A 26,000-nucleotide genomic window follows, 5' to 3' on the forward strand; every position below is an offset into this window, starting at 1 on the left:
TGGAAAGCCGGTGATTATGGAAACTGTCCGATCTGATAGAGATGTATTTGCTCTGTCATGCCCACAGCAAATGTCCGAGGAATTCCATACGAGGTAAGCCTTTGTTTCCCCAGTGTTCCTTGTTCGCTTCATCAATTGGTCTAATCATTTATTGGTATTTGCATTTTGTACAAGGCAAACCTTCAAGGCAAACTAGTACTCGCAAAAGGCAATCACCGCTGGGGAAAAGCCTCCCAGCAACATGCAGCTGTGTGTAAGCAAGAGTACATGAAAACCAGAGTGTGCAGCTCGGATGGGTTGCTGTCACGGCGAAATTCCGTGATTACATCATTTTTGTGATGTAGTGCGTTCAAGCAGGTCTCTTTCTGCACAACTGCAGCTCAGTTGTACGCACTACGCCATTTCCCGCCTCAGATCTGCGCCAAATATGATGTAATCACGGAATTCCGCCGTGACAGACACCCATAGCAGAAAAGGCCCCAAGCTGCACACTCTGGTTTTCATACACTTTTGGTGTATACGATATTTCACATATTTGATATTCCTTCTTTAACGTACCGTTAAATCGCGGATAAAAGCCGGGCTTATAAGCATAAAAGCCGCTTTCTGCATCAGGCTTTAATGCAAACCAGGCTTGTATGCAAACCATGCTTATATGCACCACTGATATTTTTGCCAGGCTTGTATGCCAGGCTCCTACGCGCAACACGCGTAGATCTACCGCTGACTACCGGTATGGCGGCAGTTTTACTACGCACTGTACATAGCGCGTGCACTCTTGACCTACCCGATCCACGCTTGCATAGAAGCCAGGCTTCTACGCGCGACAGGCATATTATGCATTTGACCCGTTTGATTTTCAGGCTTCTATCCGCGATGTGCTTGTATGCAAACCCGGCTTTTATCCGCGACTTTGCGGTATGTCTTCATCGATGAGACCTGTTGGGTCCCAACAGCGGTCTGAAGGATCAGTATATTGGACTTGTTCTGTTGCTGGTTGGGAACGTGGCCAGCTGGAGAGAGAGCATGCAGTGGTGGTGGAGTGTAACCTCATGTGTACTTCATCCTTGTGGAAAAGATGCGAAAGGAACTATTATAAATGGCGAAAAAGCAGAATGAAAGGGCGAAGAAGAAGAAGAAGAAGAAGAAGAAAGAAGGCACCACAAAGAAAGTGAATCGCTGTGGTCACTAAGTTATTAGCCTAGTTCTTATGTAAGGAATCTAGAGTGAGCATTTAGTCATGTGAATAATGCATACACATGCAAGTCAGGGAAAGAAAGGAATGTCGAAAACAAATCTAGAGCGCAAAATGAATACAGGAAAGTTCGAATCAATTTGAAATCAGATTGTCCACTGCACTTAGAATGCCAGCACCTTTCTGGCAGCCATTGTGCTATGCATGCTTAGCTTAGAATCTCATACTGAGCTATGGGTTAGGCTGACTTGTTTACTGATTCAATCAACTACGAAAGCCAGAAAACTGAAATGCTACAAGAATACTATAGTACAATGCAGCTGGTTATTTAGGTACGCAAATTTAGTCCATTGTAATGCTTGTGACGCGGCGGGGAAGAGAAAGGAAAATACAACCGCGAGCACCACATTGCTAGAATTAGCTGAGCTAGTGACTGAGTTTCTGGTTTCTGTTTATATTCTTGGCTGGAAGGAAGCAAATCAGCACACGAACCACAGAAGCCATTATAGTTTCGACTAGGCCTTTCGTGCCATTACTTTTCAAGCCGAATACAATGGTGATTAACATGGTAGCAAGCAAGTCGTTATAGTCGAAACTATAATGGCTGCTGTGCTTCGTCTGCTGGTTTTTGTTTATGTCTGTGCAGATTCACTGGGCACTGTGGAAAAGCTGCACCCAGTCAAGAACAAGTCACCAGTGACATGTGGAAACTGGCTGGTCGGTGAGTAGATGTAGTCTGACTGAGTGCCAGTGTCCGTGTGAGGTACTGTCGTTGTGCGTTTCAGCCATGCACCGCATGATCTCGTTCTGACGTCCACGTACGTGTATGACTACACGGTGTTTAGTGAGTGGCACCGGGTGCACGCTCTGTGTAGTTACTTTAATCCCGGTCAATGTCACAGGTCTTCTGGTGAAATGTTGATCCTGCTCGGATGCCTCTGTACTTCCTGTAGCAAACTCCTGAGCTAGGGTGCCAATACTTAGTTATTTACAAGACAAACGACATATCAACAGATAGTGCAAGTGAAGTAAGAAGCCAGGAGAAAGAAGTGCCGAGAGAAGAGCTGCAACAAGCGACATGAGCCCGAGCATCCCAGCTCCGGTCCCTGTTTAGTTCATGGGGGGTTCATGCAGAGGTGTGAAAGACAATGAACACGGTGTAATGGATATGGTGCAAGCAATACACAGAGTGCCCATGCAATCACATGCGAGTCCAGACACAGCATGGCCGGAGGGGCGAACGTGTGCTAGTTCAGACTGGGTTGGTGACAGAAAGGGGGAAGGCATACAACCGGTCATAGATCTACTCAGCATGAATGTCATGATACATAATATATCATTACACTACATCTCCCCCACCAAGGAGGGAGAGCTACTGACGTCAGCGTCAGAGTCACAAGTCCAGGCGGTCAGGTGGTCGCACGGCACGGCCTGAGCGGGTGGCGCCGACGTCGCTTGTGGCAGCGTCGTCAGGTGCACCTGGTGTCGCCACAGCAGGGTGGCGCTCAACTGGGGCAGCCGGATTGCATGGCGCTGGAATCGGTAGGACGGGGCCATCATCTGGGATCTGTTGCGGCAGAGGGCGTCAGTTGCGGACGTTGCGACGCAGGACGGAGCCGGCTGATGTGACGAGGAAGGAGCGCTCACTCAAGTGTTCCTTCACAGTGCCTTCACGGGCGAGATCTATCACCCACACCCGATCGCCAGGTCTGAGTGGGGGTGGTGCGCGAGCGGCATGATGGTCATCAAACATTTCTGCCTGGGCGGATTTCCGGTCCACCTCCCGTCGTCGGAACTCGAGGAGGTCGGGCCACTCAGGCGCCAGAGCTGATTCAGGTAGTGGCAGACTAAACTGGATCCTGCGGCCCATCAGGAGCTGTGCGGGGCTAGAGCCACTCTGGAGGGGCGTGGAGCGGTACACCAGCAGTGTGCTAGGGAGATCCGGGTCTTTCCGCAGCATCTCTTTGATGGTACGAACGGCTCTCTCTCTCTGACATGCCATTGCTCTGGGGTACCGTGGAGAGGAGGTTCGGTGCTGAACTGAGTGGCGAGCGAGGAAGAGAGCGAACTCTTCACTGGCGAATTGGGGCCCGTTGTCGGACATCAGTACTTCTGGGATGCCATAGCGAGCGAAGTGCAGGGATAGGGCAGCTATTACTGCACTGGATGTGGTAGACCTGAGCTGATCCACTTCAATGAATCGGGAGAAGTAGTCCACCGTTAGTAGATAATCGTGACCCTCGAGATTAAACAGGTCGACTGCGAGTCGCTGCCAGGGTCGTTCTGGAAGAGCCTGTGGCAGGAGCGGTGCAGCAGGCACGAGACGCTCTTTGCTGCAGGCTTCGCAGGTCTGAACAACGTCAGCAATCTGGGAGTCGAGGCCAGGCCACCACACTGCCGTTCGAGCTCGGGCGCGGCACTTGGTCACCCCTGATGACCGTCATGGATGATGCGGAGCACCTCAGGCTGCATGTCTCGGGGGATGACGATGCAGGTGTTAAATACACAATGCCATTGGCCACCGGCAGGAAAGAATGAACTGGGTAGAATGGCAGCAGTGCAGGCAGAACGTTGCGGGCCCGCTCTGGCCAGCCGCTGAGGGTCCGCTGTGCGACGTCGGACAAGGCGGGGTCTTTTGCTACCGCTGCCTTGATGCGGTCCCGGAAAGTAGGAGAGGCACACTCAGCAGACACGGACGCTACCTGGATATCGATGTCATCGAGCAAGTCTTGCATACTGCGTCGAGGGTCTGCAGCACCGGATGGGGAGCGAGACAGGGCGTCGGGCACGACAAGACGTGGACATAGGTTGCGGTGACGCTGAACTGAAGGAGGCGCATCAGCATCCGTTGACAGCGGAGTGGGGCATTGTCCAGGTCTCGTGAGTTGATGAGAGGGATCAACGGTTTGTGATCTTTGTGAACTTCAAATGGCAGGCCACCCCGGATGTACTGCTGGAAATGGTCGCAGGCCCAAGTGACGGCGAGAAGCTCCTTCTGGATTTGAGCATAGCGCTGTTGCGTCTCGTTGAGAGATTTGGAGGCGAATGCGATGGGGCGGAGGTCGTCTCCGTGACGCTGCCAGAGTGCAGCACCAAGACCATGGCTGCTTGCATCTGCGCTGATGACTACAGGCTGAGACGGGTCAAAGAATGTCAGGTCGCTTGCGATAGCTGCGAGATCTTTCATCTTGGCGAACGCGTCCCGTTGGGCTGCGTCCCAGCACCACACAGTGTTGTGGCGCAGCAGAGCTCGGAGTGGTGTGGAGACAGTTGCAAGGTCTGGCAGAAACTTGCCGACGTAGTTGAACAGGCTGAGGACCCGTCGCAGACTTGGCACATCAGTTGGCTCAGCGAGGTCCAACAGAGCCGAAATGCGGTCCGGGTCGGGGCACACACCATTGTTGCTAATGCTATGCCCGAGGAACTTGAGGGATGCCCGGCCAACTTGGCTCTTGTCCGGGTTTAGAGTGACGTTGGCCTGGGCGAGAGCTTGATAGACGGCAGCCAGGGCTTTGTCGAGAGCCTCCTGGGTGGGTCCAAAGATCAACATGTTGTCCATGAATACCACCACCCCTGGGATGCCATCCAGGATACCCATCAGTTTGCGCTGCAAGATCTCCGGTGCTGATGAAATCCCAAAGGGCAAGTGTCGGAACTTGTACCTGCCAAGCGGGGTGATGAAGGTGGTGAGATGTTGAGACTCGTCGGCGAGCCGAGCCTGCCAGAAACCCTTCTTGGTGTCCAGAGTAGAGAACACTGTCGCTCCGGACAGCTTGGCCAGGGTTTCCTCAACAGTTGGGAGGACAAACGTCTCACGCTGGACGGCTATGTTCAGCTTCTTTAGATCAACGCAAATGCGGACGTCGCCGTTCTTCTTCCGCACTGCCACCATTGGAGCGCACCACTCAGTCGGCTCTGTGACAGGCGTGATAATCTCAGAATCCACCATGCTGGTCAGTTCTTTCTTGACTTTCTGCAGAAGCGGAAATGGCACACGTCGAGCCACAGGGCAGTGGTAGGGCCAGGCATCGGGTGTGAGTCGTATCGACACTGGTGGTCCCGTCGTGCAGCCAAGCGGTGATGCCGGCACGGTGGAGATATTGTGGATACCTGGTTGTACAAACCCTATGCGAAAGGACGTAGAGTGGCTAAGTAGGTTGGCGCCCTGGCCTCGCAGCACAAACACCTCGTGCTCAAAGCTGGTGCCATCTCGTGCCCTACTGCGAACGAAGAAAGAGCCGTCCAGGAGCAGGGGTGTGCCATCCGGCCCATGGAGTGCCGACGTTGGCCGTGAAAGAGCAGGCTTGGGTGACAGTATGCGATATGTGTCGGCCGTTATCACTGAGGCATCAGCTCCCGTGTCGACCTTGAAGGTACAAGTGTATCCCCAATGTGTACGACGCGGAGCCAAGGGCCCTCACTGCATTGTTGTCCTCCAGCAACACCACCCATGAACAGACTGCTGCGCACCTCCTCTGGGATGGCTGGCAGCTGGGCCGTGTCCACGGAATGGGCTGACTGCTTAGATGAATGGGCTGACGGCTTAGACGAATGGGATGATCCATTTGGTTTGCTCAAACAAACCCTGCTATAGTGGCCAACTTTATGACAAGCAGAACATTCTTCCTGGCGTGCTGGGCACTGGCTACGTGGGTGTGAAGGATTGGACCAGCACCAGCGACATGGGTAGCCAGAAGAGCCTGACGTGGATTGGACGGCAGCTGCTGTCGGCAATGAAGTAGCAGCCATTGGTTCCAACGGTCGGCGCTGGCTCGCGATCTGTAGCCTCACCTGCTCATAGTTGCATACGTGCTTCGCTGCTTTTGCGAGGTCTGGCTTTTCCAAGAGCTGCAGTTCCAAAGACAGTTTCGAGTCGATCAGGTTAGCCATGAATCTGTCTCGGATTCGTTCGTCGCGAGCGCCCTCAAACGCACATTTATCCGCGATCCGGTGGAGTCGTCTCAGGTACTCATCCACCGATTCAGAGGCCTTCTGGACTGCGCGCTCAACCATTGCTCTCTCATGAACAACGTTGGACACAGGTCGAAAGTGACCCGACAATTTTTCCACGACCTTGTCATACTTTTCCGAGTCTCCGTTGGCATCGAAGATAAGCTGTTTGACCACCGTGTTTGCTTGATGTCCCATACCGTAGAGCAGAGTTACAATTTGGACATCGTCGTCGTCTTTATGAAGTTTTGTCAGTTTGCGGTACTGCTGGAATCTTTCCAGCCACTCGGGCCAAGCTGAGAGGTCAGAGAAATCAAAATTGGATGGTGGCTGAAATCGGGCCGCCATGGTTCACTGAGAGGTCTCCGTAGCTACTGGAGATCCTGTTCACTGCGCCATGTAGCAAACTCCTGAGCTAGGGTTGCCAATACAGTAAAACCTGTGACTAACGACCACCCATAGGGGCCAGAGAAAGCGGTCTTCAGTGGCAGGTGGTCCTTAGTTAGAGGTTTGCACCACACAACCATATGAATGTGAGACCGTCTGTGCCTGGCAAAGTGGTCTCTAGTACCAGGCTGGTCTTTAGTTACAGGTTTTACTGTACTTAGTTATTTACAAGACAAACGACATACCAACATATAGTGCAAGTGAAGTAAGAAGCCAGGAGAAAGAAGTGCCGAGAGAAGAGCTGCAACAAGCAACATGAGCCCGAGCATTCCAGCCCCTGTCCGTGTATGGAAGGATGGAAGATGTGTAGAAAGCGTGCAAGGGGAGCCCCGACAGGCATGCCAAGAGCGTGTAAACATGGTGCACATAAGTCAAAGGCAGCACTCATGTACAGTTCATGTGGGGGTTCATGCAGAGGTGTGAAAGACAATGAATACGGTGTAATGGATATAGTGCAAGCAATACACAGAGTGCCCATGCGATCACACGCGAGTCTAGACACAGCATAGCCTGAGGGGCGAACGTGTGCTAGTTCAGACTGGGTTGGTGACAAAAAAAGGGGGAATACAACCGCTCATAGATCTACTCAGCATGAATGTCATGATACATAATTACACTACACTTACATTGTACGTGTACCATATTTACTGGTTGTAACTTGTAAGTCAAACCCCCCTCCCCCCGTACTTGGGGACCGGATTTCCTGGTTCAATGGCAGTTAACCCTAGTTGTAAGTAGAATACCCCTATTCTTGTTTGATTTGAGGTCGCAACAGGCAGGGGCGTCGGACACGGTACGGTCACTACGGTATTGACCGTACCACTATTTGCCCCAAGTACCCTGTGAATCAATATAATGCACTGATTTGGGCTCTAAATTTCCAAAATTTTCCGCTCAGCCACCACTCCCCCCCCCCCCCCACGAGTAAATTGTACTTCAGATGGCTGACCGTACCACACTAAAGTACCTTCCGATGCCCCTGACAGGTCAACTTATAACTGGTAAAATATGGCATGTATGTTTCTCAGGTGGCTGTTGTTAATCTTGTCATTGGGCTGGATTTGTCCATTTCAAGTCATAGTATTGATCCGTTGTTTGTTGTGTATATCTCTGTCCATCTATCGTTTTTTGTGTGAAGGGCTCCATCAGTATTGTGCCAAAGGGAGTTAATGGATGTGTACTGCGCCTACAAGTACAATGCATCCGGTGGCTGCTATCCACGGTCCTTTCTGGTGGCCGAGTCGTCATCCAGAGATACTGCTGATCCAGCCGCAAGAAACAAACTGACTCAGGTATTTCTATGTATGTGTGTATTTTCATGTGCGTGCATGTGCATGCGTGCGCCCTCGCTTGAGTGGGAAGAAGGGGTGGGGAATAGTTACAGGTTTATGCATGTAGGATGCACATGTATGGATAGGGACATATCATTGCAGGAATGACTGGTGTTTGAATCCCACAGATACAGTTTGCAACGTTTGGCTGTTTCCGATCAGGTACAAGCACTACAGCGATGCATGAATGGTATGCACTGGATTCCTTTTTTTCTGTTCTGCTATTTAGACACGTCAGTCATCATCAATGCTGTTCAGAAGCCTTCCAGCTGAAAGACCTCGAGTCACCGGGGACAGTCTACGTTCAGAAGGTACTGCACTCACACATTTACCCCTTTCCATGCCAGCCCCGTGTTCCCTTTTAGCTTGAAAAGTAACTATTTCACACGAAGAGGACCAAAATGCATCAGAATATGAAATTGGTTGGCATATGGCTCTCAAAACCTAAGTTATGGTAATCCGCAGTAGTAGTTGTTGTAGACTTGTCCTTGTAGTGAGCACTACAGTGCGTTTCAAAAATATAGACGTGTGATTTCGAAAAACCGTTAGGCCAGCATCTATACGACATTAACGCACTCTCCACATACAGGCATGCACCCAGCTCAGAACACATTGTTTTCTGGTTGGCATATCAGGGATATTGGGCGGAGCAGCTGGCGTGCATGAGAAAGACAGGTCGGCCTGCTCTGCGCAGGAGCTGTGACCCGGTGCACACATAGTGTGTGAGAGAGAGAGAGACAGACAGGTCGGCCTGCTCTGCGCAGGAGCTGTGACCTGGAGCACACGGAGTGTGAACGAGAGACGGTCGGCCTGCCGTGGGCAGGAGCTGCGACCGTTAACAGGGCTTAGCGCACACGCTAAACCACCATAAAATCTGTGATCACTTTGCGCATAAAAATTTGGAAATTGGGTGTTTGCTATCCGATCGCTTAAAAATCTATACGAGAGTAATTGGAGGAAGGACCTGAGCAATAGTCCGAAAAAAATTCTCGAAAAGCTCCAGCCAAATTTGAAATATTTCAAAAATACCATTCGTCTATATTTTTGAAAATGGACTGTAGGCAAAGTGAAGATCTCATCGTACAACTTGCTTGATGCACACCTGCGATATGTATTATACAACCATTAATTTTATCTTCTTCTGCGCGCGATTCTTCTCGGCAGCACTGGGCAGAGGCATTCTGGAGTGCTTCTTCCTTGAAATGCAAGCCAATCTTGACAAACCATTTTAGCGTCTCTCTCAGGGCAGAGCCGCCGCTGGGTGCCATCGCATCATTATCATCTACTCCGCCTATCTGGGAATTATACTCATGGTTCACCTGTAGACGTTTGCATGCGCCGGCCATGGTGGTTGCATTTGTTTGTACGGATGATATCAGCACTGTGAATGGTGGACGACAAATGCACGATCTTCTTGTCATGCAACTCATGTAGCTTCACCAACTGAGTGGTTCCTTTCCTGCGTAGAGCATGTGTGCCCTTGAGTGTCACGGAATCCTTCAACCTGCGGGATGCCTCGCTGGTTCAGACGCATGGCGCTGCAGAAGCCGGTGGTTTTGGGTTCCAGGTAAGCGGCGAGATCGAGGAAGGTGTACCAGTTGTTGACGTATAGGAGGTAGCCTTTGTTGAGCAGCGTCTGCATCAGGTCAATATCAATGGTTCCGGTTGCTCCAAGTGTGTCGGTTAGAGGAAGAGGAGGATCTTGGTGACCTGTGTATACATGCGCTTTGTAGAAGTAGCCTGATGTGTCACATCGTGCAAAGATCTTCAATCCCAATCCTGAGTCCGCGAGCACCTACATCACGCGAGCAGCCCAATTTGATCCACACGTGTTCCATCTACTGGATACCTATCCTGGCATTGTGTGGAGATTACAGCTAGTCTGGATACCTATCCTGGCATTGTGTGGAGATTAGAGCTAGTCTGGATACCTATCCTGGCATTGTGTGGAGATTACAGCTAGTCTGGATACCTATCCTGGCATTGTGTGGAGATTACAGCTAGTCTGGATACCTATCCTGGCATTGTGTGGAGATTACAGCTAGTCTGGATACCTATGCTGGCATTGTGTGGAGATTAGAGCTAGTCTGGATACCTATCCTGGCATTGTGTGGAGATTACAGCTAGTCTGGATACCTATCCTGGCATTGTGTGGAGATTACAGCTAGTCTGGATACCTATCCTGGCATTGTGTGGAGATTACAGCTAGTCTGGATACCTATCCTGGCATTGTGTGGAGATTACAGCTAGTCTGGATACCTATCCTGGCATTGTGTGGAGATTACAGCTAGTCTAGATACCTATCCTGGCATTGTGTGGAGATTACAGCTAGTCTGGATACCTATCCTGGCATTGTGTGGAGATTACAGCTAGTCTGGATACCTATCCTGGCATTGTGTGGAGATTACAGCTAGTCTCGTCAGGCGAAATAGCACGTCATCGTACATTTGAGATCAGCGGGAAGAAGATGACGACGTCCACTAATTTAGTATCTGTGCACACGAATCTGCTGTGTGTGTGACTCTATGTGTCAGCTATGATATCATCTTCTGTGGTTCCATGCCTAGCATGTACGTCTGAACCATCCTGCAAAGTTTGAATGACGTAGGTTGAGCGATCGCTCCGCGAAATATACTTTTTGAAATTCTCTTCATAGTATATCTTCCACCATTGAAATTTCGAATTTCTTCAAAAAAAGTGCTGAGAGGGGTGGCTTGCAACCTCGATATGGCTTGTTCCAGGCATGCTTTGGAGCCATCTTCTGTTGAAGTAGTGGCGGGGATCTGCCCTGCAACTGCTACAACAAAAAATGATTCGATCTGAGAAAGGGTGAGACCGCGAATCTCGGTTGAATATTGAGTATTTCAAGCCTTTTCACGACGAAGATGGAGTTCTTTTTGGAGATGGACGTCGCGGCAAAGGACATGGTGTCCGACGTCTGTCGTCTGGTGAAGCCAGGGATGATTTGTCCAGTCAGGTCGGCAGCCTAACCGTCGGTAAGCTTGTGTTTGGATCCCGTTCTGCTCGATGTGGTAGATCACAAACAATTTGATATCGCACAAATTGATCTCAGCATCGTGCGTACGGTATTTTATATTCAGAAAATCCCAAAGTGTCTCTGTGTGGGCGTCCTACGCCACGAGAAACTCCAATCAGGCTCCTATGTCCTCTGCCTTCATGATTGAATGTCCACTTCGTTTGAACAACGAACACAACAATCGAGGACGGCTTTGCAATGAAAAATACAGCTATACTGGAGCTGAAAAAAAGAAGAAAAAAACGTGCTCAGGATGAGACTCGAGTACACGCATACTCTCCCAGCAGGTGAAACGCAAATTTTTGTGAAAAATGCGTGACGCCGACTGACCAGTAATTTCGCCTGACGGGATACCTATGCTGGCATTGTGTGGAGATTAGAGCTAGTCTGGATACCTATCCTGGCATTGTGTGGAGATTACAGCTAGTCTGGATACCTATCCTGGCATTGTGTGGAGATTACAGCTAGTCTGGATACCTATCCTGGCATTGTGGGGAGATTACAGCTAGTCTGGATACCTATCCTGGCATTGTGTGGAGATTACAGCTAGTCTGGATACCTATCCTGGCATTGTGTGGAGATTACAGCTAGTCTGGATACCTATCCTGGCATTGTGTGGAGATTACAGCTAGTCTGGATACCTATCCTGGCATTGTGTGGAGATTACAGCTAGTCTGGATACCTATCCTGGCATTGTGTGGAGATTACAGCTAGTCTGGATACCTATCCTGGCATTGTGTGGAGATTACAGCTAGTCTGGATACCTATCCTGGCATTGTGTGGAGATTACAGCTAGTCTGGATACCTATCCTGGCATTGTGTGGAGATTACAGCTAGTCTGGATACCTATCCTGGCATTGTGTGGAGATTACAGCTAGTCTGGATACCTATCCTGGCATTGTGTGGAGATTACAGCTAGTCTGGATACCTATCCTGGCATTGTGTGGAGATTACAGCTAGTCTGGATACCTATCCTGGCATTGTGTGGAGATTACAGCTAGTCTGGATACCTATCCTGGCATTGTGTGGAGATTACAGCTCGTCGACCAGGGCATGTTGATACTCTTCGACTTGCCATACATTTTAAAAAACTGCATACACACGTCCTTGGCCAATCGGGACATTAAACTGGATTTTTCCGATTATTTGTCGTTACTTGGACTTGTGTCTTGCACGTACAGATGTGAGCTCAAGTGACCTGGAGCCAGCTCGCATTGGATTTGTCATACTGGTACTGGATCATCCTGTTATGGCGGTGAGAATCTTCAGTCTTCTTTTTCTTATTGTAGCTATCACAGATGGAACCCTAGTAATTCATCAAACGATTCCCACATAATAGCATCTGATAATTTTTCTGGGAATCTTTGGATCGTTTCCTCTTCTCATTCTCCCTCATCCCGTTTATAGGGAGGTTTCGCTCTGCGTAGTTACGTATGAAAATAACGTAGGAACTGCACGTAATTTCATACGTAAAAATCAGCGCAGTTGGGTTTCGCTCTGCGTGATTTCTCCACGACTGCTAAGCATGCCCTGTTGCTTTGGAGACGCGTTGGCTGCATGCGCTCACTGCATGCACCACAAACCGAAACCACGTTTCCATTTTTTGTTTTCCACGTGGTGTACCTTGTATTTTGCGCGGTGTGACCGTTGCCATGGATAAATGCGGAATATGCGAACATACCGGTATTTCAAAAAGTCCTACGGAGGACCCAACATAGGAAAGAGCTTTCCTACGGAAATCTGTAGAGAGATTTACGTGTGAAAGTTGCCCTCGCTCCCCGACGCGTACGACATACGGATTTTTGCACATAATTACATAGAGCAAAACCTCTCTAATGTCTTCAGGGGTTTCTTCCAAGTTTCCAGGATGGGGTCCCATATATACATGTACAGATTGTACGGTCGCAGACATCTCTTCCATCAGCCACACTTCCACGTTCAATACACTGGTCTTGCAAAGGCCGGTGTAGAAAGACAGTGCGGGGAGGGGGGTAGGAGGGATACAGGAGCACAGGTGCATGTCCCAACATCGGGTCCGATTTTACTTCCTCCGCGTCATCGAAATTGTCGCAGTTTGACTTTTGATGTAAAACGCGGTATTTACTCGCCAGCACTCGTACCAGAGGCAAGGAATCGGACATAGGCGATAGTCATCAGTATAGGGTGACGGCAAAGTTCTATTTTCTGTTATTGGAAGCTTGAATTTTTGAACTGGACGCAATTTCTTCGCTGATGTCGCTGCGCTGGTAATTTCGACTCGCTGAGATCAGTCAGGCGTTGCAGCCTGCACATTTCTCGTGCTTATCGCCATTCACTCAAGCCCCATCACTGTTTTACCTTAGCTGGGGTGAGAATGACTTCGTGGAACAAGTGGCAGCGCTTGGAGAAAAATTGAGGGGTCTGCAAACTAAATGCCTGCAACAGCGATAAAATTTGTCGCTCTGGCTGAGACACTCAGTACTAGTACATGATTGTACCTGCAAGAGCCGTGTAGACTCTACACGTAGTGCTAGTGATGCACGCGCAGGTGCCGTACCATGGCATACCAGTGATGCTGAAAAAGAGGGCGCGCTGGACGTGATACTACACTTACCTGCATGAGCCGTAGGCATGCCACGGCTAAAAAAAGTTCATTTCAAGATCGAGGTGATTCCGAGGAGATTCCACCGACAGTAATCAACCGACCTCGCAACGATCGTGTATTCTTACTAGGCTTCGTTGGTGGTGAAGTAGAAATCATCCAGAGCTAGCAGACAACAAGCATAGCAGCTCTTGTCCTGTGGAGAAAGTCAAAGCGTTTGAGATGAGGCGCGACCAACTTTCAACCTTCCTTGAAATATTTCGGAACGATATTTTTGCGTCCATTGACATCAGCGACGACGAGGACTTCATCTCTGCATGAAAACTCTCAGTTCAATTGTCCTGGAACGTTACTCTAGTCTTCAGACTATCATACTGTGTAATAAGTTTTGAATGGCTTAGTTTATGGAGTTGTCAGTAACAAAAGACAAGTCACTAGTCAAACGGCGACAATTTCGATGACGCGGAGGAAGTATTTTTATATTGTGCATGGAACATTCGAATGTACAAGCATGGCAGCGATTAAAGGGGAACTGTTACCAAACTTTCTTTGCCTCTGTAGTTCTGAGGTTGCTCATTCGTCCTCATGTGCCTTACGCAGAAAACCAATGATGGTGCTGTTGAGCAGTTCAATCCCTCCTTGCGATTGGAGACACCAGCTTGAGAAACACTCGACCTCTGGCAGTGTTCAGGATGGGTGGCTATGCGCTGTCTCCGGCTGCTGCATGGACGCCGCTGAGCCCTCGCTTCAGCTCGGAGTCATCACTGGCACCGACATCAAGGATGAAGGGAGCGGCGGCAGACCTGTAGTCAGGCTGGGCAAGCACAGGCGCAGATGACAGGTGTTTCTTCAGAACACAGAAAGCGGCCTGACAAGCAGGACCCCGGGAAAACTTAGCATTCTTCTTGGTGAGTGCCGACGGTGTGGCGGCAGCTTGCGCAAAGTGTGGTACAAACTTCCGGTAGTAACCAGCAAGGCCGAGGAAACCACGCACCGCCGTGTACCCTGAGGCTGGTGTGCTCGACCAACTCGTACTGTGGGTACAGTTCTACGTCATCAGCAGACTCCTCACTGCCCCGCATGAAGTAGTACGACTCCTAAGTGTCTATCCCCATGTTGTGGCCGTCGCCGAAATCAGGTCCTGCTTTGCCTCTACCGTAACTAGACCCAAGTACAATGTAGTGTGCACCGGCATCTCCAGTCACTGTGACTGGGGGCCGATACGTCAATAGCAGAAGTGTATCAATAGAACCAAGAGTACATAACCAAGAGTGTGCAACTGCCTGCACAACCTCTATGCTGTGCTGCGACGGCAGAACTTCACATCATGTGACATGGTTCAAAAGGTTATGCTGGCAAACAGTGCAAAGTGACCACAAGAGAGTTGTACCCAAAGCTGGGCTGCGTACAACCCAGTATCTATCATGCACTAGAGTGCACGGGTTCATCACGTGATGTGAAGTTCTGTCGTCGCAGACCCCATAGCTGGAGTTGCACACTCTTGGGTTATGTACTCTTGATAGAACCTAGGTTATAGACACCATAGCTAACAGTATAGTGCAGTACACCAAATAGTGGCATACTGCGTATGGCGGGTGTAGCTATTCGTGGCCTTCGGGCCGAGACCATGTTTGTCCTGTACACAATCGATTATAAAATAGTTAAAATACCCCTGTGTTAAGTACTGGACAGTGCATATACTGACATCACAGTTGTTACGGAATCACAGCCATTCCGTTCCCCGGGACGCAGGACACAAAGGACAAGACTTGTTTGTTACATTATTTATATTGACAAGACGGAAAAGCAAACTGCTCTGACAGGGACGAACAAGAAGACTGACAAAAGGACACTCGACTACAAAATCGCGCATGCTCATATCACACATGCACGCGACTAGACGAGACAGTTTGGGGAATGCCATCACACAGGAAAACAACACATCATTTCACAACACCTGCCCCCTTGATGACATTCCACAAAATAATAAACCGACACCACGTTCCACATGCACAACAGCAAAAGGAACCACAGCAAAACAGAAAAACCAAAACCAACCAGCTTACGTTGTAGCACAACAAGCTAACAACAAGCCAACAGAACCCAGAGACAACACTCTAAAGAAAAACGGGCCACGACACAGGGCCAAACAAAAACCTAGAGCCGACGCTCTATAGTCAGGCCACGACACAGGGCCAAACGAAAACCTAGAGCCGACGCTCTACAAACCAGGCCACGACACAGGGCCAAACAAAAACCACAAGAGCTGATGCTCTATTCACAGGCACACAAGGCCAACCGAAACACGAGAGCCGAAGCTCTCAAATAATAATACCATGCGCGCAGCAGCGCAAAATAAATCTAAAACACAAAACCATGGAGAACAACAGAACGAATAGAAGAGCAAGAGAACGACAACAACCAAACTGAAACAACACAGCAACAAGCAACGAACTGAACGGCAAGAGAAACACAATCAGACCACACAGCGAGCAAGACAACAACAAGACGAACAACAAGGACGACACACAGTCAGTGATGCCAGACTCGTCCACTGGCCTCTGGCGAGCCACGGCCACACGCTCCATCGCGGTTCCTGCCGTCCCAGGCTCCAGTCCACAGTTTTAGTCCACCACCTTCTCTGCCTCCTCTCCATTGTCTTCCGCTCCCACCAGCTCCTTATCTCCTCCGCTCCCACGCTCTGTTTACTTCAAAGTAACAGTTACTTTGTTGTTGACGACGACGAACAGACTCACTACAAACTAACTCATCCTCTGCGTCCCGGGTTTCGGCTCCGCGTTGTTACGGAATCACAGCCATTCCGTTCCCCGGGACGCAGGACACAAAGGACAAGACTTGTTTGTGACATTATTTATATTGACAAGACGGAAAAGCAAACTGCTCTGACAGGGATGAACAAGAAGACTGACAAAAGGACTCTCGACTACAAAATCACACATGCTCATATCACACATGCACGCGACTAGACGAGACAGTTTGGGGAATGCCATCACACAGGAAAACAACACACCATTTCACAACACAGTACAGCAGTTGAGTAGATGCTTTCTCTTTTCTCTATCTTCTTTGATAACCGCAATCAATAAGACAAGCTGAATCGACATTTGTGTATACTTTATTCATGCAATGTAAAACGGTGGAGACAATGTGCAATAAAACGATGAAAATAGGAAGAAATAGTGTAGAGAAAAATTAGGATTCAAACATGTTTTCGTACACCACTCATCAGGAATCGTCGTTGTACTAAAGGACACTGAAACAAAATCTATTTCCTTTTTTTTATACATTTCAGCTCCAGCTTGTCCAGAGTCTGTTTGATCCATTGCACTATTTTGTGCTGCATGTCGACAGCCGTGCCACAACTATACGCCACGTAAGTGAATGAAAATCTGACGAACTGACTTCATGTACTGACATCCAAAAGCTGTGTGACCTCTAGGATAGCTGCCCATTCGTTTTGTGGGAGAACTAGATCTCTCTCTCTCTCTCTCTCTCTCTCTCTCTCTCTCTCTCTCTCTCTCTCTCTCTCTCTCTCTCTCTCTCTCTCTCTCTCTCTCTCTCTCTCTCTCTCTCTCTCTCTCTCTCGCACGCACGCACGCACGCACGCACGCACGCACGCACGCACGCACGCACGCACGCACGCACGCACACACACACACACACACCTTTCTGCCTTCCTTCTTCCACTGCCATGACTGGCTACAGCGTCACGGCAGGTGACCCGCCATCCCTGTCGATCCTGGACGGTGTCACCAAGCTGCTCCAGAGGAACGCCAACAGCCGCCAAGTCGCACCTTGCGGATTCCTTCCAACGCTTGCGGGGTCCTTGCAGTGGACGTTTGGACGGTAACACGCCGCACAGCAGCTGATGAGGGACACGATCTGGCATGCGGGATGCGTGGCCAAGCCATCGAAGTCGGCGGACTCTGATTTTATACGTGACCTCCAGAGCGCCCCACTTCCTACGAACCTGGAGAGAGGAGATGTGCTCCTCTATCTGCCGACCACGATTCACCTTGAGGATGGAACGCACACGCTGCAGATGATAGGACTCCAGGCGCCGGACATCATGCTGCGTGACGGTCCAACTCGCCGATCCATAAAGGATGGCCAGGACAGTCACTCAATATACAATGCGTTTTAATGGCGATGCTGAAATCATCATTGTTGGACACCGACTCCCGCAGTGTACAGAATGCACCCGATGCAGCAGCGACTCGCCAACACACACACACACACACACACACACACACACACACACACACACACACACACACACACACACACACACACACACACACACACACACACATCCACATACATGCACACACATTGTCATGAGTGGAAAACGGTGTGTGGTTTGTGTTCTGGTAGTGTAGCCGTGTGCATGTTTGATACTGATGGCTAGGTCATCCGATAATCGAGATCCATACGATTTTGACACACATGCACATACACACGCATATCTATTGCTCCAGCCTCTGGCTGTGTACAACAGGTGTTAAAAAGCAAGACTTTTAAGGGACTTGGAAACATCGGTATCCGCTAACTGAATGCATACTGTGCCTGAAGATTGTTTTGTACAAGCACCTGAAAGTGAAATTGCAGGGCTTTGTTTTGTTTAATATAAGAATTAGTTAAAATTACGAAAAGACACATGAGTTACGAGTTATAAGTAACTGTCCACAACTGTAACAAGATAATCTCCGGTCAGAAAGTGTGGTAAATAACCACAAAACCCATGTGTCCTTTCATATCTTTACATTTGACTATTGGCTCCGTATCCGAGTGTAATTTTGTTTTGTTCTTTTAATTTCACATTTTTTCTCTTTTGTGCTCTCAGCTTTTGATGAAGTCCATCATGTCGGACTACATTCGTAAAGGATACAACAATGTCCATGTCCTGCCATTGAAAAGGTACTCTCTTGTACATGTACATGTACCCGTTTGGGAAATATCGATCACCTATTGTTTTTGAATGAACCAGTTTGCCCGGCTCTGTTTTATTCAGCCAGTAATGCATACCATAGGATGGGTCTTTCGGAATTAACTTTCTTTCTGAAAAAAAATGTTGCGATTTGGGGGGGGGGGGGGGCTTCAAGTGTTGTTCACTTTGAAGGAGGTTGGAGATAGTTTGGGCCAAGTTTTATTAATGTGATAATACTCATAAAAAGGACACACTTCAGGCTCATTACAAACATCTTGAAAGTTTTTGTCTTCACAAGTATACTTTCAAGCCTTCTCGTCAGGTGAAATACAGGCAAGGGAAAAGGAACAGGAACAGTGGATTAAATACAATAAGAAGGTGGTAAAACAGTGCAAAAAAAGAAGGTAGCTAAAGTAAACAGCGAAAATTGCAATAATGACACAAAGGTGCAAATGCGAGAAAACTCAATAAGCGTGACATGTAGTGCGACAGCAAGAGACCACTGGACATACATGTAACTAACGAGGTTTTGACGACCTACCTAACAGCCTTAGTGTGAATTTGATTTGCTTCTGCTTGCAAAGGTTGGGTTTCTTTGTGTGGATGTATACGGCTTCCAAAACATTCAGCAATCTAGCACTGCGTACACGTGACACAATCGAAAAACAATCATCTGAATACACAGCACGACAATCAGGATGCTCAAACAAATGACTAGCAATGGACGACTCATACGTATCAGAACTAAAATCAGAACAATCAGCATGTGCGGTGGACACATCCGATATAACATGGCTAGTCGAGTGGACCCTAGCCATTGCCTCTGTCTGTGCTTTAGTCGCTGCCATCGCCGTCGTCGCCGATCTTGTCATTCTTCTGGTTGATGCGGTTCCTGTCACTGCCACGCCAGTAGGTGTTTTGTCCGGTTGTTTTTCTGGTGGTCTAGTTAATTGTGAGGTGACGTTGCTTGGTGTTGATGCCGCTGCGTTAGACCATCTTGTACCAGGATGATTCTTTGCTGGACGTCCCCTCCGTGGTCGAGTGGATCGTGCGTGTTGTGGTATAAGGTGTAGCGGTGCGTGTTGTCGGATGCGCGCGTCCAGATGTTGAAGAGTCCTACCTACATATCGGCTCTCACATTGCCCACACTCGAAGTGATAAATCAACTTGGATAATTGGCCTGTAGGTAGGACGTCCTTCCTGGTCGAGTGGATCGTGCGTGTTGTGGAATAAGGTGTAGCGGTGCGTGTTGTCGGATGCGTGCGTCCAGATGTTGAAGAGTCCTATCTACATATCGGCTCTCACATTGCCGACACTCGAAGTGATAAATCAACTTGGATAATTGGCCTGTAGGTAGGACGTCCTTCCTGGTCGAGTGGATCGACATGATCATTTACGAGCATGCGCATATGACAAGAGAGTGAAGACTTCAGACCGTGCATGACGTAAGATGACGTAATGCAAGACATAACACCACCGTAGTGGTTTTCCAGAAATGAGTAGAAGCAAAAAACCACACTCGCAGCCACACAATAGGTAAATAGCTGAAAAACATCTAAGTCCATCAAAGAACCGCCAGCAAGCGGGAGAAAAAGGCCGTAAAATCAAGTGAAAAAGCATGGCCAGTTGTGAGCATGGGTGACTGGGCAGCAGGGGAGCGCCTGAAAACAATGACTCCCTACATTCCTAGCCGCGACCGCTCAACCGGGCTAGAGGAAAAACACGCCTTTCGGCCAAAAAACCTTTCTATTTCATTAATTCCTGCCCCGCTGCCAGTCGGACCCAAGAATAGAGACAGCAAGAAATGGTATGTAATAACCGGTGTATGTCATAATCATAAGCCACACACATTGGCATAGATTGTCAAGAAGAACAGCGGAAGACCCCCATGAAACCAGGGTGGGTGGGCGGGCAACTTCAACTACCACGAGGAAAAAACAAAGACCACGATGGCAGGTTCAACAGAGTTGCGCAGAACAAGAGCAAACGCACGAATATATTTGTGCGTGAAAAATACGTTTTTTGCGCCCTTTCGCTACGCTCAGCCGTGAAAAAACAAAAGTTCTTTTTTAATCGGCCAAAATAAGCGAATTGCTAGTACATGTAGGGAGAAAGTCGTAGAACTACACTGTACTCCACCGTTGTTTTATTGGGCCAAGAGGTACCGTATTTCCCTGATTTTACATCGCACGCCCGTCTTCAGGTTTGAGCCATATTGCTTCAGTACATTCACATAAGAAAGAAGTCACACTCGATTGTAAGTCGCACCGCTTCTTTGCTCTTGAAGTTTAGCCTGAAAAGGTGTGACTTATATTCGGGGAAACACGGTACGACTGTCGCTAAGCCTGCTTCTCTCTGCTTGTGTTTGTGTGAATGCATGTGTGTGTGTGTGCACGTGTGTGCACGTGTGTGTGTGTGTGTGTGTGTGTGTGTGTGTGAGTGTGTATGTCTGTGCATGCATGTGTGTATGTGTATGCGTGTCCATGGACGTGTGTGTGTGTGTGTGTGTGTGTTTCGTGTAAGCGTAGGTCGGTTGTAACATCACCTGCATCGTTCAGTATAGTCCAGGCTCAGCTTCTTGTAAGTATGCAGTGTAGCAGTACATGTATTTCTACACAGTAGAAACACTACCCTGCCAGTGAACAGTAGATAAAACTACAGCTCCTGGGTGTAACTAGCACTGTAGTTGTGAACAGCATTCACTGCCAGCACCCCATGCTACTCACAATCTCCTCACATTGGATTTCCCTGTCGCCCAACTTCACTTTGGCCTTGCGTCTCACCGCCACTGCCACTGCCATTTGTCACTAACTGCAACTGCCATTCCTATGCCTAGGCCACCGAGGAGCTGTTGAGCATGGGCCATTGGGACTTTGCCGTCGTATCTCTCTCCAAGTCAGACATGTCTCTACGTACAGCCGGTGATCTGGCTGCTATGCTGGCTGCATACAAAGGTATATTTCCCTGTACACATCTCCAGACAGTGTTCCCATGCGAATAGAATATTTGTGATCATTCATTTCTACTGTGGAAGTACACATGTTGTCAGCGAATTTTCTTGTACGAACTAGGGGTAGCGACATTGGCAACAAATCACCCGAAAAGCCCTTTTTTGTGCACAGCAGTTCTCCCATTCCGATTTTTGGAATGTCGTAGACAATGTGGAACATTGGCAGGTGGTGGGTTTGGTGATTTGTCTTTGCAACATTTTACACTTTCTGGATTGATGCTATAGCAGCATTTGTCAATCACAGTGCATAATTATAGTTGTATTGTTGCAGCCATTCGTCATTATTGTGCTCTCGAACACACTCTTCTGTTGTACACACCATAGGTTCTAACTTCTTGCATGTGTCACGTCTTTGGAATAAACGAGAGCACAAATCCGACCTGTATGCTTGGTGAGTGGATGCAGTCACATGTCCAACCTGTATACTTGGCGAGTGTATACCGTATTTGCTGGAGTGTAGTGTGCACCTTAGATGTGCTATTCAGGGTCAAATTCACGGGTGCACACAATGCTCTGAATATGTTGGTTACTGGTACGAAATGTAGCAAGAAGGACCCATAAGTGTGTGTGATCCCCGGTGGCCTAATCCGTAGGGCACTGTCCCGGAAAGACAGGGGTGCTGGGTTCGAATCCCGCTCGTGGATCCTTCTTTTGCAACAGAAATATTTTATTCTGTACCACTGCCGTTTTTAAATATGAAGAAAAACATCACTGATCAACAAACAGGAACATGGCAAATAGGGCTCGAAATGATAAAGGCACAGTCTCCAATAAAGGCATGGGTCGCAGGGTGGCTGAAAAATGAGACGTGTGCTTTTATTAGAGAAAATGTGGTAGTTGATTCCCTGTGTTGTCATAAGTTGGTTTGGATGACTTGCCTTTCTTGGTACTTTGCAGGCATCAGTGTCGACAACATGATTTTGTCTACAACGTGACACGGCGCGCTTCTCCCAACCTCGATATCGCTAGTCATGGTCAAGTGGCAGTCATAAGCAGGTGAGCTAGCTGCTGAGATACAGCATGATTGTCCATTATAGCTGGTGATGTGTACTGACACAAACAGGTTGGTAGGGTAGCAGCAGCAGCATGCAGATAGTATTCAGAACACAGTCAATGTTGCGAATAACGACCCTCGCCCGATCGTCCATGAGAACAGTGTGGTTATTCACGAGTTGTCGTTGTTCTTGAGGTTGAAAGTATGCAGTGAAATATTTGGTCACTAGGTCTGAAGATTGTGTCGCTATTCGCCAATTGTTGTTATTCACGAAGTTGACTACCGGTATATATTGAACCTTGCAAGGGTCTGTCAAATAGAAAAATAATCAATGCTTGTCAATTTTTCCAATTTTGAAAACTCGGCCTCCAGTCGAGTCTCACGTGAGCCGTGAATTTTGTTCTTCTTTTTTCCATCAATTCAGCGTCGTATATTATGTAGCACCAGATACCCTCAGTAGGTTCTGGAGCGCTTGCATTTCTCTCACTCTATCCTCTGGCTGCTCACACCATGATGTAACACTTTTTGATTTTTCTCCTTTGCTTTGTGAAGAGAGGCAGCAGAGATTGTTGTGAAGGGAGTTCCCCGTTCACTGAGCGATGCTGCACGTTTGCAGTTCACCCTGGAGACCAGCCTGAACCCTGCAGATGTCTACATCGCCACAGTACTGATGAATTCCAGACTTAGGTGAGATGAAGAGCCGCATGTTGGTGTATTGGTATTGGTGGGCTGTAGATTCTCTGCACAGCTGTACTACCAGTGCTGAGAGTCGCGCTCACACCCCTGTCTGGCAATTTCTTCATGTCTCACCCCCAAGACGAAGTATACAGTCCAGTCATACTGGCCGAAACTTTAATAAAAAAATCTTCACAGCAACTAACATGGTGGTCCAATAGGCTTATGATAGTGCAGGGTAGCACACCGATTAGAAGTGATCGGCAGGCTGGTAAATAGTACATGTATGCATGACTGACTATAGGCTTTGCAGATAGTGCATAAATTATGGAGCAGGTGGTCAGTAAAGACTTGAACGGCCTCCCATTGTACAGGGAATGACACATCTCTGTTGCTATGGTATGCCCCACTCAACTCGTCACCTAACAATATGGCGACATTCGAAAATTTCACCTAAGGTCCATTTACTGAGATCATGGCTCAGATACCGTATTTCCGCAAATAAAAGACCGTCCTCGTATACAACGCCTTCCTCGAATACAAGGCCGGGGCAGGGGGCGATTGAAAAAAAATACGACCGTCTCCGATTAGAAGACCGGGCCTACTAAATGAGTCTTACGACGATAGAAGACTGTGCTCAAACCGTGTAGAAGAAAATGGAAGAACGGGGGTAAAACTGTGTGGCGAAAAATAGAAGACCGGGGTCAAACTGGGTTGAAAGAATAAAAGACCGTCCTCGAATACAAGACCGTCCTCAATTATAAGGCCGGTTTAGGACGAGTTTGAAAAAATAGTAGACCGGCCTACTATTTGCGGAAATACAGTATTATTGATGTGCAGACTGTGTGGTGAACATCGGTACAGGAGTAGAGATAACCAAAATGACCCACCAACCAATATACTCTAGAAAATGGCTGCCAATCTGTTCAATTGGGGCTTGTACCATGTCTGTTTCAGGCTTTTGGCATGCGGGTTGTAAGAGATAAAAGATACTCGAATGCTCGAATATTTGTAGGGGAAGTCGTGATCAGAGTACTGCGGCTTACCATTGACGGGAAAGAAATGGTTGAGCTGATGATATCGGGACACTGCATGGACACCTACATTCACTTTGTTCATATCATCGCAAGACAGCTGGACACATTCTGCTTCAAAATGCTGGCAGACTTCTTTCTTATACTTCACCTGCGCTAATGCAAAGTGACCATCCATATGTTCCTTTCGGAGGCTGTTGTCTTTTCCTGGAACCCTACTCTGCACAAGAGCTGTGTAGCGAGCTGCATTTCCTGGTGCCTCAGCGTGGTGCTACCATGAGCTGATTCAAAGTACTGCGTGAAATTGACTTGATGTTGGGGATCATCTGTTGCAATACTGGATTTGAGGCATGGCAGCAAGCTTGCTGAAGTCCTCAGCTTCTCCATCTTCTGGGCTAGACTTTTCACATCGCCAGTTGTCAACAAGCTTGCCTGTGGCACCTTGATACTGCTTATTTCAACAACTACAGGCGCTATGTCCTTCAATTCTTCCTCAGCTTTGGCTATTGCACTTGATATCTTCGAAGTCTTACGTTTCCTGTTGCTCACCATGCGCTTGTAGCAATTGTGTTGGTTACGGTACTGCAGCCGCAAGTCACTCACCTCCGTGAAAAGTTGCATGATGGATGTCTTGCCCTTCACATCTTTGGTCAGGAAATCATCCCGGTCGATCTGGAAGAACTCTAACAACTTCCTGGCACTGGAGCTTTCCGACGCGGTAGCAGATACAGATGCAGACGATGTCGCTGCTGCGGGTGAATTTTGACCAGTCCGTGCTCGAAATGGATCCACTGGCTTGACGAATGGCTCAGCCAGCTTTCTCCCATCGTCAGTCACAGCATTACTTCTCTGCAGCGAGCTTTTGACCGCTGCCTCATCATTCTTATACAGCAAGTGCCACTCCTGCTGAGCGCGATCCAAAAAAGTCTGCCTGTTGCTCTCCTTCGCAGTCTTCCACAGAGCTTTGGTTACTCGGTAGTAATTCGTATCGGGAGCAGTTCCAGAGGAGAAGAATGGGACCTTGCCTTTCTTCGTGCCGAATAGAGTCGCTTGAGTCAGCTTCTTTCCAGACATATCGAAAATCGCTCAAAACAGGCACTACGTTAGTCACAAAAGAAATTTGCCTTGCACAACGCAGAAAGCAGCAACACAGTTGAATCGAAGCACTATAACGACAAGCTCTCTGGCTTGGAATCAGAGTATTTTACTACATTGTAGTCCCTGCTTGCACCGAAATCAGAAGTCCGCAAGCCTCCACGTGCAGTGCGTAGATCTAGTACTAGTAGGAATCGGCTAGCTCGCCGAATCGAGAACATTTTGTTCTGAAAGAGTAATCCGAACCCATTTCCGACTGGAAAGGAGCAACCACATACCCTTGTCAAGTGTTTTGCCCGCGCAGGTACCGTGTGCACGCACTACACAAGTCATGTATGCAAGTAGCCTGCACTGTACTGCACTGCACTGTACTGTACTGCACTGCACTGCACTGTACTGTAGTGTGTACTACAGTTAAACCTGGTTTAAGCGACCACCCCACGGTGCAAGCAAAAGCGGTCGTTAAAGCCAGGTGGTCTTTAGAACCAGGTCCCACAGTGTCTGTGTAGAACTGTCGGTGCATGGAAAACGGTCGTTAAGAGCAAGTGGTCGCTAAACCCAGAGGTCCCTTACACTAGGTGTACGTGTACATGCAATCATGTACACGTACGTGTACGACAGACTTCACGCGTACCGCCTTTCTGCGCTGTACTTGACATGGTGTCAATGTTTTCTGAAACGAAACTGGTCAACCCCCTCCCAC

At 48.5% G+C, this 26,000-nt stretch overlaps 1 protein-coding gene across 2 annotated transcripts in view; it reads left to right on the forward strand.

Annotated features, from left to right (window-relative positions):
- The window catches only part of LOC135806112 (uncharacterized), a 71,592-nt gene that overhangs the window by 2,616 nt on the left and 42,976 nt on the right, over positions 1 to 26,000 (forward strand). For both annotated transcript variants that reach the window (XR_010551204.1, XM_065320258.1), the window contains exons 3-14: positions 1 to 93; positions 1,842 to 1,916; positions 7,731 to 7,884; positions 8,153 to 8,234; positions 12,142 to 12,215; positions 16,855 to 16,935; positions 18,406 to 18,479; positions 21,018 to 21,069; positions 21,326 to 21,443; positions 21,824 to 21,890; positions 22,397 to 22,495; positions 23,046 to 23,180. Coding sequence is in view for 1 of the 2 variants with exons in the window: in XM_065320258.1 (XP_065176330.1) it covers positions 1 to 93; positions 1,842 to 1,916; positions 7,731 to 7,884; positions 8,153 to 8,234; positions 12,142 to 12,215; positions 16,855 to 16,935; positions 18,406 to 18,479; positions 21,018 to 21,069; positions 21,326 to 21,443; positions 21,824 to 21,890; positions 22,397 to 22,495; positions 23,046 to 23,180 (1,104 nt within the window). In the remaining variant the exon portion in view is untranslated. The remainder of the gene's footprint in view (positions 94 to 1,841; positions 1,917 to 7,730; positions 7,885 to 8,152; positions 8,235 to 12,141; positions 12,216 to 16,854; positions 16,936 to 18,405; positions 18,480 to 21,017; positions 21,070 to 21,325; positions 21,444 to 21,823; positions 21,891 to 22,396; positions 22,496 to 23,045; positions 23,181 to 26,000) is intronic.

This window comes from Sycon ciliatum, chromosome 1, assembly GCF_964019385.1.
Source record: "Sycon ciliatum chromosome 1, ocSycCili1.1, whole genome shotgun sequence".
NCBI lineage: Eukaryota > Metazoa > Porifera > Calcarea > Leucosolenida > Sycettidae > Sycon > Sycon ciliatum.